We start from the raw sequence: 16,519 nt of genomic DNA, 5'->3' as shown, positions 1-16,519 counted from the left end.
GGAACGGAATGTCTTTTTTCTTTTTTTGCTCCCATGCTAAGTTTAAGCTAACACAAACCATAAAGTTAACAGAAACTGAAATAAATGGCAGCACAAGTAATGTATTCTTTCAGAAGATATAGCGGAGATTTCTTATAGGAGAAATTGATTGATTGTTTCTGAAACAAAGGTAGTTTTGGTCACTTGTGAGTTTTGGTTCTGTTTTCATTGAGGTTTCTTTTGTGGTTTAATTGGAATAATATACTGCTCCAGTATATTTCAGTTCTTTTACAGCCTATGTTATTAAGAGAAGCAATTAGTGAAATAAAGGAGTGGCTGAAATAGAATCATACAATAGCATGAAATTTAAAAGCAAACACTAGTTTAAAGGAAGCTCACAAGAGTTACAGTAACTGCCACAGTTAATTTGTCAATAAACAAGCAAAAGAACAGAGCATCAGAAATGATATCTGATCCAACAGTCAACTGAATTTGCACTGGAAAAATAGGAAATATATTTATGGCATAGAAGTCAAGTAAGACAAACATTACAATGTTGGCTTATTGTATCTCACCTTTTACTAAGGCTTTCAAAATGACTGTGTCTAGTTCTTCTGAACCATCTTGCTCAAAGTTGTGCAGAGTTAGAAGATGCTGGTGTGAAATAATATTCTGAATCTGTTTGGAGTCAAAACAAAAGTCATTTTACACAGTATCCTTTGGATGCACAATAGTGCCCAAATGCCCAGGAGAGATCACCCAGATGGTATTTCCCAAAAATTTACATTCTAGTTGTAAAGCTGAGGTTTGGGAAGCAGGCCAATATTACTTGTTTCCCATGTATAAATAACTCCTAAGGCAAGGGGGGGATTTTTACTGCCTTTTCTGAGTGACCTACCAGGACAGGAGGAATAGAATTTGGATATTCTGAGAACCAGTGCTTTAATTAAAAGATCCTTCCTTAACTTACATTCTTATTTTACTCAAAGTCACGTTATAGCCAGCATAACATTAGTTTCATTTTACCTCATCCTGCTTTGACATTTAAGTTTTGCTCTCTGAGTTGTTTATTCAAAAGCATAGTCTCTAACTCTTCTCTGAGTAGAAGTCCTCAAATATTGATATATATACAGTACTCTCATCTTTCCTTCTGCTTCTCTGTTTATTGAGTTTTCTTTCTTGCAGTGCAGCTGCACTGAGACTTTGTGAGCCTCTGGCAATATTGCTTCCAGGTGCTTTTCATCCCCTTTTGTTAGTGATTGGTAAAGTTCTTCCTAATGGAATTAATATGAGGAACTTTTAAAGCTGAGGATTGTGGCAGGGCATGCAAAGAATAAGTGGTGAGCCAGGTCAGGAGGACTTGGTTTATCTCAGAGGCACCCACTACTCTTCACACAAGGACAATCTCAGAGTGGGCATTTGTTCCTAAAAGGCTTGTGCAACTGTACCCCAAGACAAAGAGTAAAGAAGATCTCTGAATCTGTTTTGTCTCTCCGTTTTAAGAACAATGATACTTAAAGAACAAGTAACTGACAATAGATAGGATCATTTCTAAGCACGCTTCATTCTACTTAATTTATTCATGCTTATCCACAGCCCGGTTTCCATTTAACAGCTGTAGGTCGTGAATTAGGTCTCTTCTGTCACAGCTGCACAAGCTGCACAGCTGTGGATATAAATAATGCTTGGTGTCCCACAGGAGGACTGTCGGGTTCCTGGGTGCTGGCTGTTACTTGAGGAAGTAATTGAGGAAGGACAGAGCCCTCAGTGTTCAGTGAATTCCTGGGGCAACAAAGCAGTTTGCATGATCAAATGACCACTTGATTTTTAATGCTAGAGAGGCATTCTATGGCACCAGTGTCAAAGCACTGGAGTTCCCAAAATTTCTGAACAGCTTCTTGCCAAACCTGTACTGAAGGGGCTACCAAAGCTACAAGTGTTAGGGGATGGCCTTGTAAACATGATGGCTTATCAAACTGTGAACTCACTGTCAATGTCCACTGGAGAATGTCCTTCCACAAGAAGCTCTCTGCAGGGAATTTCTCCTTAAATTGCTTTTCAACAGCTTCTGGCATGATAAGCTGTGGGTCATTCATGAATGCTGCTAGGATGTCAGCTGTACCTCCAGACCCTGCTAAGATAAGCCAGGGAGCAGAATTTTCCAACCCGCTGCAAATTCTCTGTAGTTCAAAATAAGATGTTTTTAAAATTCATAAGTGGAAAGAAAATGTTTTTCAAGAGAAGAACTTCTAGCAAACGAGGAATAAATGTGTACCTAAATCAGATTCTATGGAATCAGTCCAGACTCCTCTAAGCTATTAGGATCTTTTGAATTCTGTAGCAGGTCATCCATGTATAGCCTCTGACTATGCTTCTTTTCATGACACATCTGCTGAGTAGCTAAGCAACCCAATTTGGACAAACAATGCATAAAATTTCATTGACCCTGACATTTTTTTTCCCCTGAAGTCTCTGTTTCAGCATAGTCAAGTGCAAGGGAGTAACCCTGTACAGAAATTACCAGCAGGCTTTTTTTTCTGTCTGCTGAACCTGGCAATATGTTCTGAAAATCAGGAATTTGCCTCTGGGATTACAACATTGAGCTACAGGAAAAAAACACTGAATCATAGCAACTACAAGAGTTAAAGGCTACTAATTCTATTACTTGTGCAATTAGAATGAGTCAGGCAGGTTGTTGAGAGAGGAGAGCAGAGGCTATGGCATCATGATTGCAAAAACCTCTCTTTGCTGCCAGTCTGTTTCTTCCTCTGGAGTTGTACAAGACTGCATTGATTCAATTGTGATGCAAGGGTTTTTTTCTTTAGTTTAGATATTGAGGGGTTTTTTTTAAACTGTTTGTAGTCTCTGGTGTGTATTATCCATTTTAAGAAATCCATTTAAGAAGTTGGTATTCTAAAAAAGTGTGGCCAGTCATCCATTCCCAGCACATATCGGTTTAGAGGATCTCCAGTCATTCACTTTTTGTCTTCCAGTCACACTGTTCTGTAAAACTTTGAAAAGAGGATTTAGATGTCATAACATGGAATTTTTCTAAACCAAAGATAAAGGAAACACTGCAATATTTAGCTTCTCATGAAAGAAATGAAGCAAGCTCATGAGGTGATGTAATCTTTGTTTAAGCAGAGAGATTTCTAATATGATATGAGTGCATGTTTTAATCCAGCTGACAAAAGTTATGACAAGATACAAGAAATTGAAACTAGAAAACATCCCCAGAAAGGAGTCATTATTCTGGAAAGTGGTTACCAGCTTGCATGTCACAGTCTCAGCACCTGGAAACCTTAAATTATAGTTAAATTACATCTCTCTAAAGGTTTTCTAGACCCAGAGTACCATAAAAAAGATAAGTAAAGTAGAATAAAAGTCAAAGACTATTTCCTTGTTAACAAGTTCTTTAAGATGTAGAACCACTCAGGAAAACAAATCAAAACTGATCCTTTGCTGAAGAAGATTTGGGATTATTATCAGACAACACTCCAGTCTTCAATCCTACAATGTAGTTTTGCTCAGTGGAACCAGGACACCCTTTTTAAATGGCACATCCAGCAAACCTGGTCTTGTGCTTCCTCTGAACTCTGGGCTGAACAGCACTAAAAGATTCCTCTTTTTTTTCTTTTTTTTTTTTTTTTTCTCCTCAAGTTATAACAGAGTATTTCTGTTTCCCTAGATCTGGACCTGGTTTCTGTGGGTTTGTTTTGGGTTTGGATTCTTTCATCCCACTGGACAAGCTAGCAATGGAAGTTTTAATGATCAGTTGGTGCCTATTCAAAAGTAAATATTTCTCCCAAACAAATACTCTCAAATTTAATACTAACAGAATTCAGTTCTTAATGGCGTATAGATGTGAGTTTTGACTTCATGTGAAGTGCCAATAGATGTGTTTGTCATACAGCCAAATTTTCCATTAATTACTTGGCACCAGTTAATTTATTTTTCCAAAGCTGAAAACAGCTTCTTACCTCAAGTGTGTCTGGTCCTCCATTTACCAGCAAGCACAGCACGGGGATCTCTATGCTACCTGTTCCTGCAAAACAGAAGGTTTAATTTTTAAAAAGTAGCAGCTTTTTAAACAGCCTATTGCTGTTTTGTTGACCCCCTGAAAATATTTCTCCTCCTACGTGCTGTTTTGGTCTCTACATGAACCTGCAGAAGGATGTGGCAAGAGAAGAGAATAACACTGACCTAACAGAGGGGTCCTGGCCTAGGATTCAGGACAAAGGCACCTTTGCCTTGGAAATTTTGTGTGATCCCTGGCAAGCAGTCCAGGTTGTTCTGACCTCAGCTGCAAAATATGGATATTGGCACCTCTGTGTGTCATGCCAGTGCTGGCTTTTAAAGTTATTTATTTACTGCAGGGGTGTCAGGCTGGGGAGCAAGGGAGCTGCGCTAGGGTGCAGCCCAGGGCTGGTGGGTTTCCAGAGAACCATCTTCCAGCAAGACACAGTGAGGTGAAAAGCTCTCAGCTCGTCCTGGGTGTTATGCACGTGCCCAGTGTGTGCTGGAAGGGGGACTGGAATCCAGGACAAAAGCCTTCTGAAAGGAGGATTTAAGAATATGAAGAGGCTGACTGTGTAGACTGGGCAGGATGAGTCAGATAAAAGTTGATAGAAACCATCTATTTTTTACTCGGCTTAAACAGCTTAAAGTTTCATTCAGTACAGCCCGGTGTGGTGATTAATAACAATAACACAGTCTGATACTTTTAAAAGAAATGCTAATGAAATATTTAACATGTCATGGTACTGGGGAAAGAAAGGAGGTCAGGGTCCCTGTCCTAAGCCATCCTCCTACAGGGGCCCACAGAGTTTTGGATGGCTTTTACTGCAAATGCTGAATTCTGCAATGCAAAGGTGACTATAGATTGGCCTGAAGGAGCTCAATCAAAACAGTAATATCAAGAGATTAATGCCTCTTTCAGATGGAAGATAAAAGGCATTTGGTTCAAACAATTTTTTTATGCTTCCCTTTGTAGATCTCCCAAAATTCAGTACAGATCTCTACTTGCTATTTTTTGTATTTCTTTTGAGATGACTACAGAGATAAGGTTGGACTGAGCTGTAGCCAGGATATGTTTGGCAAGAAATTTAATTTGTTTTACTGAATGGCATGGCATTGTCACTCCTCTCTAACGTGATACTCTTTGAAGACTGACCTCTGGGACTACAGGCTCCTCAAGTATGTTTCAGGCTACAAATATTCTTCATTTGCCATAGATTTAGTTAAAATTTAGCCAGAGGAGAGTCATGTGGATTCTGACTTTACGCTGTGAATCTGGAAAGTCCTCAATTGTAAAAAATATTCAGTGAATATAAATATAGATAAAATAATTATTCTTAAAGACTTCTAGTTGGTGTTTTTTTAAACAGGGAAATTCCACATGACCTTATTAAAATGTTGTACTATAGTAAAGCCACATAGCTTTGCTCAGTCTGTTTATAAATGAGCTTAAAGGAATGACATTGGCTTTGTCAATAGAAGATAACACTGAATTCAGTATGTTCCAGCAAAGTATTTGTCATATGAATCAGCATTGTTTGTCAGAATTCTGTTCCCCTGAGATTTGTTCAATCAGATTTGGCTGGTGAGAGCAGAAAGAGGCTGCTTTGTAACTCTCAGCACTGCAACCTCAGGCTACCCTTACAGCCTGCCTGTGGTTGTTCCCATCTGAGTCACCAGGTAAGGATTCTTCAGGTGTGTTTGTGCTCTCAGGTGCCTCTGTGCTACCACCCCATGGGCTGTGAAAGTGGATATTCCATTGATGCACACAGCTGTGAACAAGTGAGCTGTCTCTCCTGTTTCAGCTGTGCTAGCACTGCATGTATGGCACAAACAAAGCAAAGGTAAAAGTCTCTCAACCACTGAGTTTTTTCCACAAATACTAGACCTGCCCAAAACTCAGTTCTTATTACATAAAAGATCACAGATTCAAATGGGCATTAGATGCTACAGTGTTTACCCAGGATAAGATGTTATCCCTAAACAAATATGGCTTAAAATATTTCAGAGGGCTTTGGAACAAGTCTTTTCTTCCAGTGTGGGAGCAATTCAAGACCCTGTGTGTGAGAGGCAATGAAAGTATTCAACAGTGACTATCAATCTCTTAGAACCACCGGTAAAGGCACTTGAAGCTGGATTTATTTTCCATATGTTGTCTTTTAAGGCAATCTGAGCTGTGCTTTGAAGGCCAGCTTTGAGCTACATTTAAGGAGATGCAATAAAAGCCCAGATTTTTGCTTCAAAGAGCACCTTTCTCAACGTCAGACATCACTGTCGTTGTGCCTCTCACACGATGACAAGAGTCTTGACTTGGTCTTGCCTCTGTAGGCCCATCTGAGGCTGGAGCCACCTTTGGGGTGTAACTAGGGCTAGGACCGTGCTGTCACCTGAGAGCTGGAGTCCCCTTTGGGGTGTAACTAGGGCTAGGACCGTGCTGTCAGCCTGGCTCAGGCTGGATGTGCCCAGAGGCGCTCACCCCCGTATCCCGTGCGCTGCTCCGAGATGTGCCTCTCCAAGGCCAGGCGCAGCTTGGCGGTTCCGTCCGGCTCCTCTGCCGTGCCGTGCTCCACCAAAATGAAGTGGGAGTGGTTGTGGTCCAGGGAATACAGTGGGCCTTGGGTGCTGTCATCTGACTGGTAGTGTACAAGGCTTTCACTCTAGAGGGAGGAGGGGAGATGTCAGTGCTCTCTGCAAAGCCCAGCCCCTGTTTCAATGTCCTTCCTCTCCATTTCTGTGCTGTCTGCACCCTGACACAGCTCACCACTTGGGAGACACTTTGATAGACCCTTAAAAAAGGGTGAAGATAGAAAATCTGTTCCTTCTGGAAGCAGCCAGATTTGGCAGGACTGATAGCTGGAGTCCCTGAAGTTTCCCTCTTGGCCTCTGCAAAATACAGTGATATCAATCATCATCTCTGGAATGCGGGTTTTGGAATGGTTTCTTGTATGAATGGAAAGGGGCCATGGGATCTGATAATTGTGTATGGAGATGTGAAGCCTCAGCTGGGGTGAAGAGGGGCAGACTATTAATTTCATAAGTGTTTTGTCCATGTTTAGGCCAGTGAATGAGTTAGCCTGCTCCATGTCCCTGTCAATTTATACACAGCTTTGCTCAATTGACAGGGTTGTATGAAATCTGATGGTTATTCTCAGTTTGGAAATTGTGTTCTAAAAGAGAGAGTGGCAGACAGACTTTAGAAATGGGAATCCTCTTTTATTTTGGGTGAGTGGTGTTATACCTTTAAATTATTTATGCTTTTTTTTTTGGCACAAACTCATCTTCTAGGTAAAACAGAACCCCTGCTACAGTCTTTTGTTCTAAATATTGCACTACACATGGGCTTCTATGCATACACTTTTTCAAACTCCCCTTTCTTTCTTAATAAATCTTTATAAATCTTTCTTTCTCTCTGTTGCCCATCCACTTTGGTACAGCATTCCAGGCTGTGAATGTCTGATTATTCATTTTCATTTTCCTAATCATTGTCCTCTTGCAAGCAGGTAGATTAACACAACTGTTTAAAATCTTGGCAGTTGTCACTGTGTATTGCATTTTCCCCCCACACTTAAAAGCAGTAAACTTACATGTTTCTTTCACTTTCTTCTCTCTGTCTCTCCTTCCTTGGGGAAACCTCCTTCACATAAATAATTTCCTTCAGATTTTGCTTTGACAGAAGGTGTGCCTCTATTCTGCTGCCATGTAACATTAATCCTCCTCACCAAAGATCTGGCCTTTGATTAGGACCCCGAGACACAACAACCAATTGAAAAAAGCCTTTGGGAATTTTCCTCTCTATTCCCTGAAAACGTGGATGTCATCTTTCAATGATGTTTAAAGCATACCATTAACACAGAAGAGATAGGAGGGTGTTGTATATAAGTAATGATATTATAAAAGTTTTATAAAATTAGGCTTTGTTCTGTTGAATTACCAACTTAGCCTATAAGTTACCATAAGAAAGAATCAAAGGAATAAAAAGTCAGTTAAAAAAACAAACTATTCTAGTAACAGAGTTGTTCACACCTACAAAAACAAGAAATCTGCCCCATGAGAATCTGTAAAAAATTATGTAAACTATCCAAAAATAGAGAAATTTGATAAACACACAAAATGCCATTTACTAACCAGTAAATTAAGTAGCAAAAACTACTAACCAATTAGAGCTGAATACAAGAGCTATGAAAACTATATAAAAATTAGTTATATAAATAAAAAATTAGGTTTTCCTACATAAAGAAACTAAATCCCATCTGCTTTACTACAACATGAGCAATCCGCTGATTTCAGGGCTTGTTTTTCTCCTTGCTAGTGGGGGTTGTTAGCCCTATTTTCTACAACAAGCTGCTTGTGTTAGTGCCAAATATAGAGAGAGTTGGGTTTAGATCAACATCCCTGTCTGTAGTTCCTTTGTCTTTAAGTTACTGACTAAAAACCAAAATATCTTTGGGTGTAAGCTGTGCCAGAAGTCATAGAGTCAAGAATGCTCTTTGCAAAATATCCCTTAACAAAAAATTTGGGATTTAGTTGAAGGGGAGAAAATAAAAAGAGCATGCACTTGTTTTGTAGCTGCTGATAGGAAAAGATCCAGATGCATTTTCATCACTTGGCCTAGAAGGGAGGTGAAATAGTTTGCATTTGCAAACTTTCCTGAACAAAATTCACAAACACGATGAACCAAATTCTTTCCTTTGAGGCCTTTTTGGCCTGGTTGCCACACAATAGGTTAAAGTCTTCCAGCTAAAGAGTCCCACCTGGTAGAGCACACAGGTAGTTGTCATTGGCAAAAAAAAAAAAACAAAAAAAAACAAAAAAAAACAAACAAAAAAAAAAAAAACAAAAAAAAAAAAAACAAACAAAAAAAAAAAACCAAAAAAAAAGGTAAAAAAGACCAATGACAATAAGTTGCTGGTATGGTCTGGCTAGGTCTCTCAGCCTCTAGCTGGTACTTTCAGGCCTGAGTGAGAGAACAACTAAGCATGAATTCAAAGGGCTGTCTTTGTCATTTGTTTCTTGGCTTCTGCAGGGTATAAATAGTACCGAGAAACTGTCATTCACTGTCATTAAACACCTATTTTGTTGTTATAATATTCCACTTAGGACAGACTGTATATCCAGTGACAGAAGGGAATGCTATTTCTTTTTTTTCTCTCCACTTTTGTGTCCATTCAGCAGCAACGCTTTCAGCAACAGTTTTGTTGGGTGAGGTTATTTATTTGTTGGTGTGTTGTTTCTGTTGTTGGGTGAGGTTATTTATTTGTTGGTGTGTTGTTTCTGTTTTCTTCCCAAGAACTTTGATCCCCCTGACCCAGTTTGAGGATTCCCTATAACTAGGTGAAATCCTGCATGGCTGGTATTTTTAGCCTGTTGTATTGAGCAAGTTTTTGTGTATTAAATAACAATTCATTGGCTACTTAAAGAAAAATTTGTCCTGGAATATTTATGTCTGGTGTCTCATAATATAAAATATGCTTTTTGCAGTGTTTATGTAATAGCTAGGAGTAAGTGCTTCTGCAGTAAGTGGACAAGGGAGAAATCCATGCAAAGTCCCTTATTCTGGGATATTTTCTTGACGTTCAAACCTGTGCTGCTCGCTTTTCTGATGCCTAATGATGCCTAATGCTGCCACCCGCTGGGCACGAAGGGCACAGAATCATCCAACAATCCTTGAGCTCTGTTTCTGCATTCTCCCAAAACACAGCTCAAACCTCACTTCTGTTTGTTTGTTTGTTTCTTTAAAGTTACATCAAAGTTGTTCTGTCAATGAGTTACAAATTCTGTAAGGGTGTGGCTTCCATCCGAACAACGGACTAAGAGAGCAGTACCTTTGTGTTTTCCAGGATTTCTCTGTGCTGGATTTCCCTGAGTGAAGCTATTCCTATGGCAATCACACTCAGGGTGGACGAGGTGCTGGCCAGGGCAAGGTCTTGCACTGCTTGCACCAAGTGCCTTGTCACTCCCACACGCAGAGCACTGGTGAAAATCCAGGCACCTGAAATGGTGTTTAAAAAGCTGTCAGGGAATTTCTTTGTATTGCAAAGTGTTTGTGTGTCAAGTAGCGTTACTTACAGCACTGGACTTAAGGGTTTTTAAAAAATAGATAAAGTGAAGGCAGGTCTTGATGGAATATAGCTTTTAGAATTAAAATACATGCAAAGTAAATAAGACTTTAATAAGGGAAACAAGAAGAAATTGTGAGCTCAAGCAAACGTTCTTCGTATATCATGTGATGCAACGTGGCCATCTTTACTCTGATGTTAATATGCTCATCAAGAATGCTGTGTCCACTCTGGAGTTACTCACTGGCTACATGTGAGCAGAAACATCCCTGTACCAGGTTTACAAGGGAGAGGAAAGGGGCAGAGTCAGGGAAGTTGTTGACTTGAATTGAGGCCTAAAAAGTCCCATGCAGTCACCTTTTAGCAGAAGAGCTCAGGTGTAACCTGCCTAAACTGGAGTTCTTCTGTTCTTGTGGGCGTGTGGAGCATGAATTCTTCAGGATAATAGAATTTAGAGCAGTGTTGTTACAGTGACAAGGAATTTGGAGAACCCTAGGTAAAAAGCAAGCTGACCATTTTCAAATAAGTAACATAAAATAATTGGGAATCTTGATGCTGCCCAGTCTGAAGTACAGAAAGATGGAGGTAGAGAATATCTGTGTGGCACAAAAGTAGCAAAAAGAGCTCTGGTACTGGGCTGTCTCATTACAAAGAGCAAAACTGGTACAATCTTGTCTGGAGCACTGAAGTTAACCAAGAGCTTGCTGTGAAATGCTCACAGATATTTTCACTGTATTTTGCATGTGAGAATGCAGAAATTCTTTTTTTTTTACTTAAGTTCACTCTTGTTGAAGTCAAATTGTTCTGCTCTCCTCAGAATTATTTTGTTATGGCACAAAAGAGGGGCAGTTGTATTTGGTCCCATTTTGATGCTATATTTCTAGTGTCAGCTCTGAGGGAATAATATCAGGTAATTTCACATTTCAGAAATGGTTACCTAGAGTGATTTGCTTTGAAAGAACTTATTTTTGCTACTATAATACAATATTTTTCATTTTCAAAGGTATTTACATGTAGGTTGCATTCAGCAAAGTCTTGAATTTTCAAAAATAATTGTGTGAGCAGGCCCATTGTAATTTCCAGATCACTGGGGTCTAGGTGTGAGAATATCCATCAGGAATACAAATTTCTTCTTTGAAGCCTAAAGCACTCACCTGTGCTTTCAGCTGCCTTTATAAATCCTTTCTTTAAGGTGTCCCGTAGCCAAGGCTTCATCTGAAAATCTTCTTCTCCCCCTACTAAAGAGATAACCAAATTGGGGGCCGGTAGATTCCATTTGTTGAGCATAACTTCAAATATAATTCCAGGGTGAATGGTACTCTGGACCTTCATAAACTTCAACAAACACAAGAAAAACCCAATGAATAACAACAGCATGGAAAAATACAGTAAAGGGTCTGTTCATGGTAAATGCAGAGGGAAATTATCATCAACTTGGATATTTAAGAAAAAAATAGTTGAGCAAGATTTGACGGAGAACTGAATAGTTGAATTAACTTAGCAGACTTTTGTATAATTGCTACCTCACTAATTGGGTCAGTTCCACGGGTTAGTCCTGTGTTGCAGACTGACAAATCACAGTCTCCCTTACAGCTTTCTCTTGAATTGCCTTCAGTTTCATGGCAGCTTAGGAAAGCCAACAAATTCTGTAGGTGTTTTTTGTTTCTGCAGAAGCTGAAGTATTTACCTGATTTTATATCTGTTTTTTGAGGACACGTTACATGAATCTACTGCTCCTTCCAATTCTGTATATATTTCGCTTTTCTGCTTAAGACTCAATGCTGAAACTATGGTGAAACCTTGGGGTAGACTTTAGGAATTCCTAGGAATTCCTTCTGCTCTAGTACTAACTTGTGCATGGGACTAGTGAGGAGGTGGGTTAGTCCACATACATCCCTCTCTGCATATCAGCAGAACAGAGAGAGAGCTTTAAGGAAAACCTTTAAACAGCTCAAAAGTATGTTTAAAATGTCAAAATCCATAGTGATTAATTTTTGGTGGGTTCAACCAGGGAAAGACAGAAAATGAAGGAAGCAGGGCACATAACTGATTTTTCTTTTAAAGGGAAAAGTGATCACATGTACTTGTGTCATGTAATTGCAAATCAGGTGATTGATTTCTGAATATTAAAAGGCCATGGTTTAGATCACATTCATGTTCAGGAAGGCATGGTCCTCACTTGGGGCATAATGTGGTGTCTCATTCTGTGGCACATCGACCCTCACTGTTGCAGACTCTGCATTTACTGCTAAGAGCAGCAGTACTGTAAAAGGGTTAAAACTCCTCAGTGCCCATACCTTTCCATGGTTCTTCCCCGAAGCTGTGAAGTCTATTTCTCCTATACAGTAAGGGAATTCTCTTTTGAAGGCTTCCTCTTTGTCACCGCTGTAGAGCTTGGTTTCCATTTCCACCATTGAATTCATAAGGTGATGGAGCACCAGAGGACCAAGATGTTCACTGAGATGACAGAAAGTTGACAAATGAAAAGTCATGTAAACTGGGGAGGCCACAAAATCCATTAAAACATATCTAGATCAGGTTTTAGCCAAATGTTTCACTTTTTTCACTATCATGCCTGTAATGGTTAGCTAAAATTTGGAGGTCTTAGTACCAAATGTCAGATGCTGCATACAGAAGGCAGATTCCACACCAGCACTGTGTAACCAAAGGTCTAAAAAGGCACAAAGAAATAGGGCTTCCTGAACTCTCATTCAGCAGACAGAAAGCTGAGATGCAAAGTGCAAGATCCTGCAATCGCAGAGGCCAAAGGTGGCCCTGATTCTACAAAAGAGGAAGAGGAGTCTCAGCCAGCAGCTCTTTCAAGCAAGAGCGGAGCAGTGTCAGTGGGTGCGTGCGTCATGGTTTCTTGCTGTCACTGTGCCTCAGGCTGCTCTGACCCATCTCACCTGAGTGCTCAATGCCCCAGTGGTGACGTTGTGTTTGTCTGGAGATGCTTTGGGAGAGGTTTGCTCTCTGCCTCCTGCAGGAATAGGCTGTTTATTGTGAGCCCAAGCGTTTAAGGCCAGGCTGTCCTGGAGCAAAGGTCATACAGCCAGAGCTGCTCTTCTGCATTGCATGAGACACTGGAAAGGTCTGCCTGCTTTTCCTGTGTTCCAGTTTGACTGAACTGACAGAATTATTATCTGAAAAATACAGATTTTAATTTGTATGCCTTATTTTGATTCTTTTCAAAACAAAAGCAGTGAAATAGCTCTCTCCCCTCTGCCTTCAGCTGCGTGTTGAGCTACATAGTCTTTAAAAAAAATTCTTGTGGCACTAAGCCAGCAATGGTAATCAAGACTGCATTAATTTTTATTTATTTCCTAGTCTGAGAGCTTTGCTGTGGGATTGAGAGCATGTCAAACCAGCATGTCTCTTGTGGGTCTATGAGGATGCTCCAGCAGAGGGAGCAAGCCCTCTAGCCATTCCCTTGGGCTGGGAAATCTCTTGGGAACCTGCATCCAGGCTGCTTCATCAGTTCCCTTGGGCTGGGAAGCTCTTGGGATCCTGCATCCTGGCTGCTTCACCTGTTCCCTTGGGCTGGGAAGCCTTGGGAGCCTGAATCCCGGCTGCTTCACCACAGCTGCCTCTGTATTATCTTCTGTCTGCTGTGAAAACGTTGTTTTTTCCTATGAGTTGCTTTTCCCCTATGAAGAGAGGCTAAGGTCCCTCTCACGATTTGCTTCCCCTACAGCTATGTCACACTTTTGTATCCAGCCCCAAACTCCTGTCAGAGATCACTGCTTGAAAGATTCTTGTTCTCATTCTCCCTGCCTGCGTGCTGCTCCCTTCTAGAGAGAACAGTGGTTACTGTGAACACTCAGATGCCAGACCAGTCAGGTTAAGTCTTACCTAAGAGAATTTCTCTTGGCTCTTCAATAGGGGTAGTCACAGCAGAGCCCACCTTCTTGTCTGTGTCCAGTTTTCCACAGGAGAACTGGCTTTATCTCCTAAGACCATTGAAATGAATATTATGGGGAAAAAAGTTAATATTAGAGTAATAATAACATATTATTTATTATTTATTGTTTATTATTATTTATGTAGAAATCAATTTCTGGAACTTGATGACAGAACAGAGGATTTGATTAGAAACAAAACTACTCAGTACTGAATTTCCAGGGTACTTCAGTCACTGTTCATCACTGTCCTAGACAGTACACATTTATTTATAGCAACACACAAGCAATGAACTTGAAATAGACAGCTATTTACAAAATAATCCAATGGTTAATTTGTCCTCAAGTGATTCATTTTAAGTCCAGTTATCCATGACTTCTCTTTTGGAATGAAGACACTGGGCTGCTGAGGTTTTTAGGGTACATTCTTGTGTTTGGGTAATTAATTATTTTTTTCCCGAGAAATAGCACATTATTATTGTATTTTCAGTTTAGGGATTCTGGTTCTCAGTGGTAGTGAAAAGGAGTGTAGGAGGCAAAAATAGGTAAAGTGCAGAAACAGAAGCTTTGTTCACAAGCTTTTATAAGTCTGGAAAGTGAGGAAAGCACCTGTTAACTGGCAGCTACATGAGGAAGAACTTCTTTACTGTGCAGGTGGCTGAGCACTGGACAGATTGTCCGGAGAGGGTGTGGGGTCTCCGTCAGTGGAGACACTCAAGGACCATCTGGACACAGTCCTGTACCATGTGCTCTGGGATGATCCTGCCTGAGCAGGGAGGTTGGACCAGATGTCCCACCGTGGTCCCTTCCAGCCTGACTGCTCTGTGATTCTGTTTTATTATGAACAGTGCAAAATCCTGGTGCATAAGATGTGTCCATGTGGTTCTCAAACACAGTGACCATGTCTGGTGTTTCGTTTCCTCCCCCTATGAGCTGTCTCAGCTTCTGCAGTGTAACCCCTCCCTGTCAGGGGCAGGATCATCAAGGATCTGCCTGGGGGCAGCCCCTCACCTTGCCCCCGCTTTGCTCTGCAGTGCAGCTTCGGTCCCCACCCATCAGTCAGCTCATGGATTGTGTTGTGTCCCTGGTGGGTGCTCAGGGCAGGATATCACCAGCCCTGTCATTTCCTCCTGGATTGTCAACACTGCTGTTCTTAAAAAGCATGTGGGTATCTCACCCAAAGTCCTCCAACAAGCAAAGTAAGCATGGATCAGCAAACTGTGTGATGTAATTATGGCTAATCAGAATATCTGTCTCCTGGGTTTAATTCAGTCTTGTTTGGCTTGGTTTCAGCTTTCACATGGGACTCTGGTGGTTTCAGGGGCTATTGCTCAGAGACTTGAGGCTGTACTAGACTGCAAGTGTGTCAGGTCACAGTAATTGGGTCGGATCTCTGTGCTGGAAGTCACAGCATACCACTGTGTCCAGTGTATGCCACTGATGTCACTGCAACGTCACACGGGGGGTTAATTGTGAGGGGCTGGATAAACTTGTGCCTTGGGACAGAATAGACAGAAGGAGGAGGAGAGTCCAAGCACTTTTTGGATGAAAACCAATGGGGGGATGATATTTCATAATTTTCTCACTTTTACGTATACAATTTTTGATCAAACTTTTTTGAGATTTCCAACATTTCTTTTATCCTGTTATTTAAAGGTTTTTCCTCTGCATTATCTAAGAGAATGCCATTGTATTAAATTTAATTATTGTTTAAAGGTAAGTAACCTGAAAAACTTCAGAGGTAAGGGAAAAAAAAAAGCCCTCACAAAATCTTGTCTGTAGCAACATGTGCATTCATATTTTAGATTTTGTGTATAGATCAAGAAATCTTTAGTTCTGGTTCAGATTTAAGTACATGTATTTCTGTTTAGGCTGCTGCTACATATCTAAGTTTGTAGGTCAAATTCTGTCCTAGATGTTCCATCAACTACAAATACAAACATCTATGGGAAGAATGTACCTCTAATGATTACCAGATTTGAAATATAATCTAGGAAACTATTTCTAACTAGCAAAGCAAGTTAAGACAATTATGAGGAAAAGACAATTGCCAGTTGCACCTACATCTGGAAATGAGTCAATGTCATTTACATTAGGGCTGGCCTGCTTAAATCATTCCAGGTGACAGCCAGCCTTGTGAATCATTATTTTTTTAACCTCATAAACAGGAGTTGTAAGAGTTGTAACATTATATGAACCAGTGATGCTGGAGCTTGCAAGTCCTAATGCTCTTCATTCCTTCCTTTTGTATGGTCCTGAGTTGATTTCAGCACTCGAGATTTCTGGGATGTAGGAAATTGCCGGGGAGGCATCACTCCAGAGGGCAGTTGTGATGGCTCTGGGGAAGCTCCACAAGGAGAATCCTTGCAGAGATTCCTTTCTAAAGAATTTATTCAGAAAAAGTGTTGAGAACAGGGCTACAGGGAAACATTTTGATTCCTGTGTTCCCCCTTTTCTCTACTTTCCTCCCTCCTGTCTCTGCTTCCTCTGCCCCTCCCCTGCCATGCCTTTCTCCTGCAGCTTCTCTCACTGTGTCCCCCAGCTCTCCACTGTCTCTTTCTCCCTACT

At 40.6% G+C, this 16,519-nt stretch overlaps 1 protein-coding gene across 1 annotated transcript in view; it reads right to left on the bottom strand.

Moving 5' to 3' along the window:
* The window catches only part of TRPM5 (transient receptor potential cation channel subfamily M member 5), a 35,978-nt gene extending 23,512 nt beyond the window's left edge, over positions 1–12,466 (bottom strand). Inside the window, exons 1-7 of the mRNA XM_058806213.1 lie at positions 12,350–12,466; positions 11,207–11,387; positions 9,819–9,985; positions 6,473–6,653; positions 3,960–4,024; positions 1,968–2,159; positions 555–657 (exon numbers count right to left, since the gene is read on the bottom strand). Of these exons, the coding sequence (XP_058662196.1) occupies positions 555–657; positions 1,968–2,159; positions 3,960–4,024; positions 6,473–6,653; positions 9,819–9,985; positions 11,207–11,387; positions 12,350–12,466 (1,006 nt within the window). The remainder of the gene's footprint in view (positions 1–554; positions 658–1,967; positions 2,160–3,959; positions 4,025–6,472; positions 6,654–9,818; positions 9,986–11,206; positions 11,388–12,349) is intronic.
* Between the last annotated feature and the right edge of the window lie 4,053 nt (positions 12,467–16,519).

This window comes from Ammospiza caudacuta, chromosome 6 (assembly GCF_027887145.1).
Source record: "Ammospiza caudacuta isolate bAmmCau1 chromosome 6, bAmmCau1.pri, whole genome shotgun sequence".
Lineage (NCBI taxonomy): Eukaryota > Metazoa > Chordata > Aves > Passeriformes > Passerellidae > Ammospiza > Ammospiza caudacuta.
This window is presented reverse-complemented; position numbering and strand designations above follow the sequence as displayed.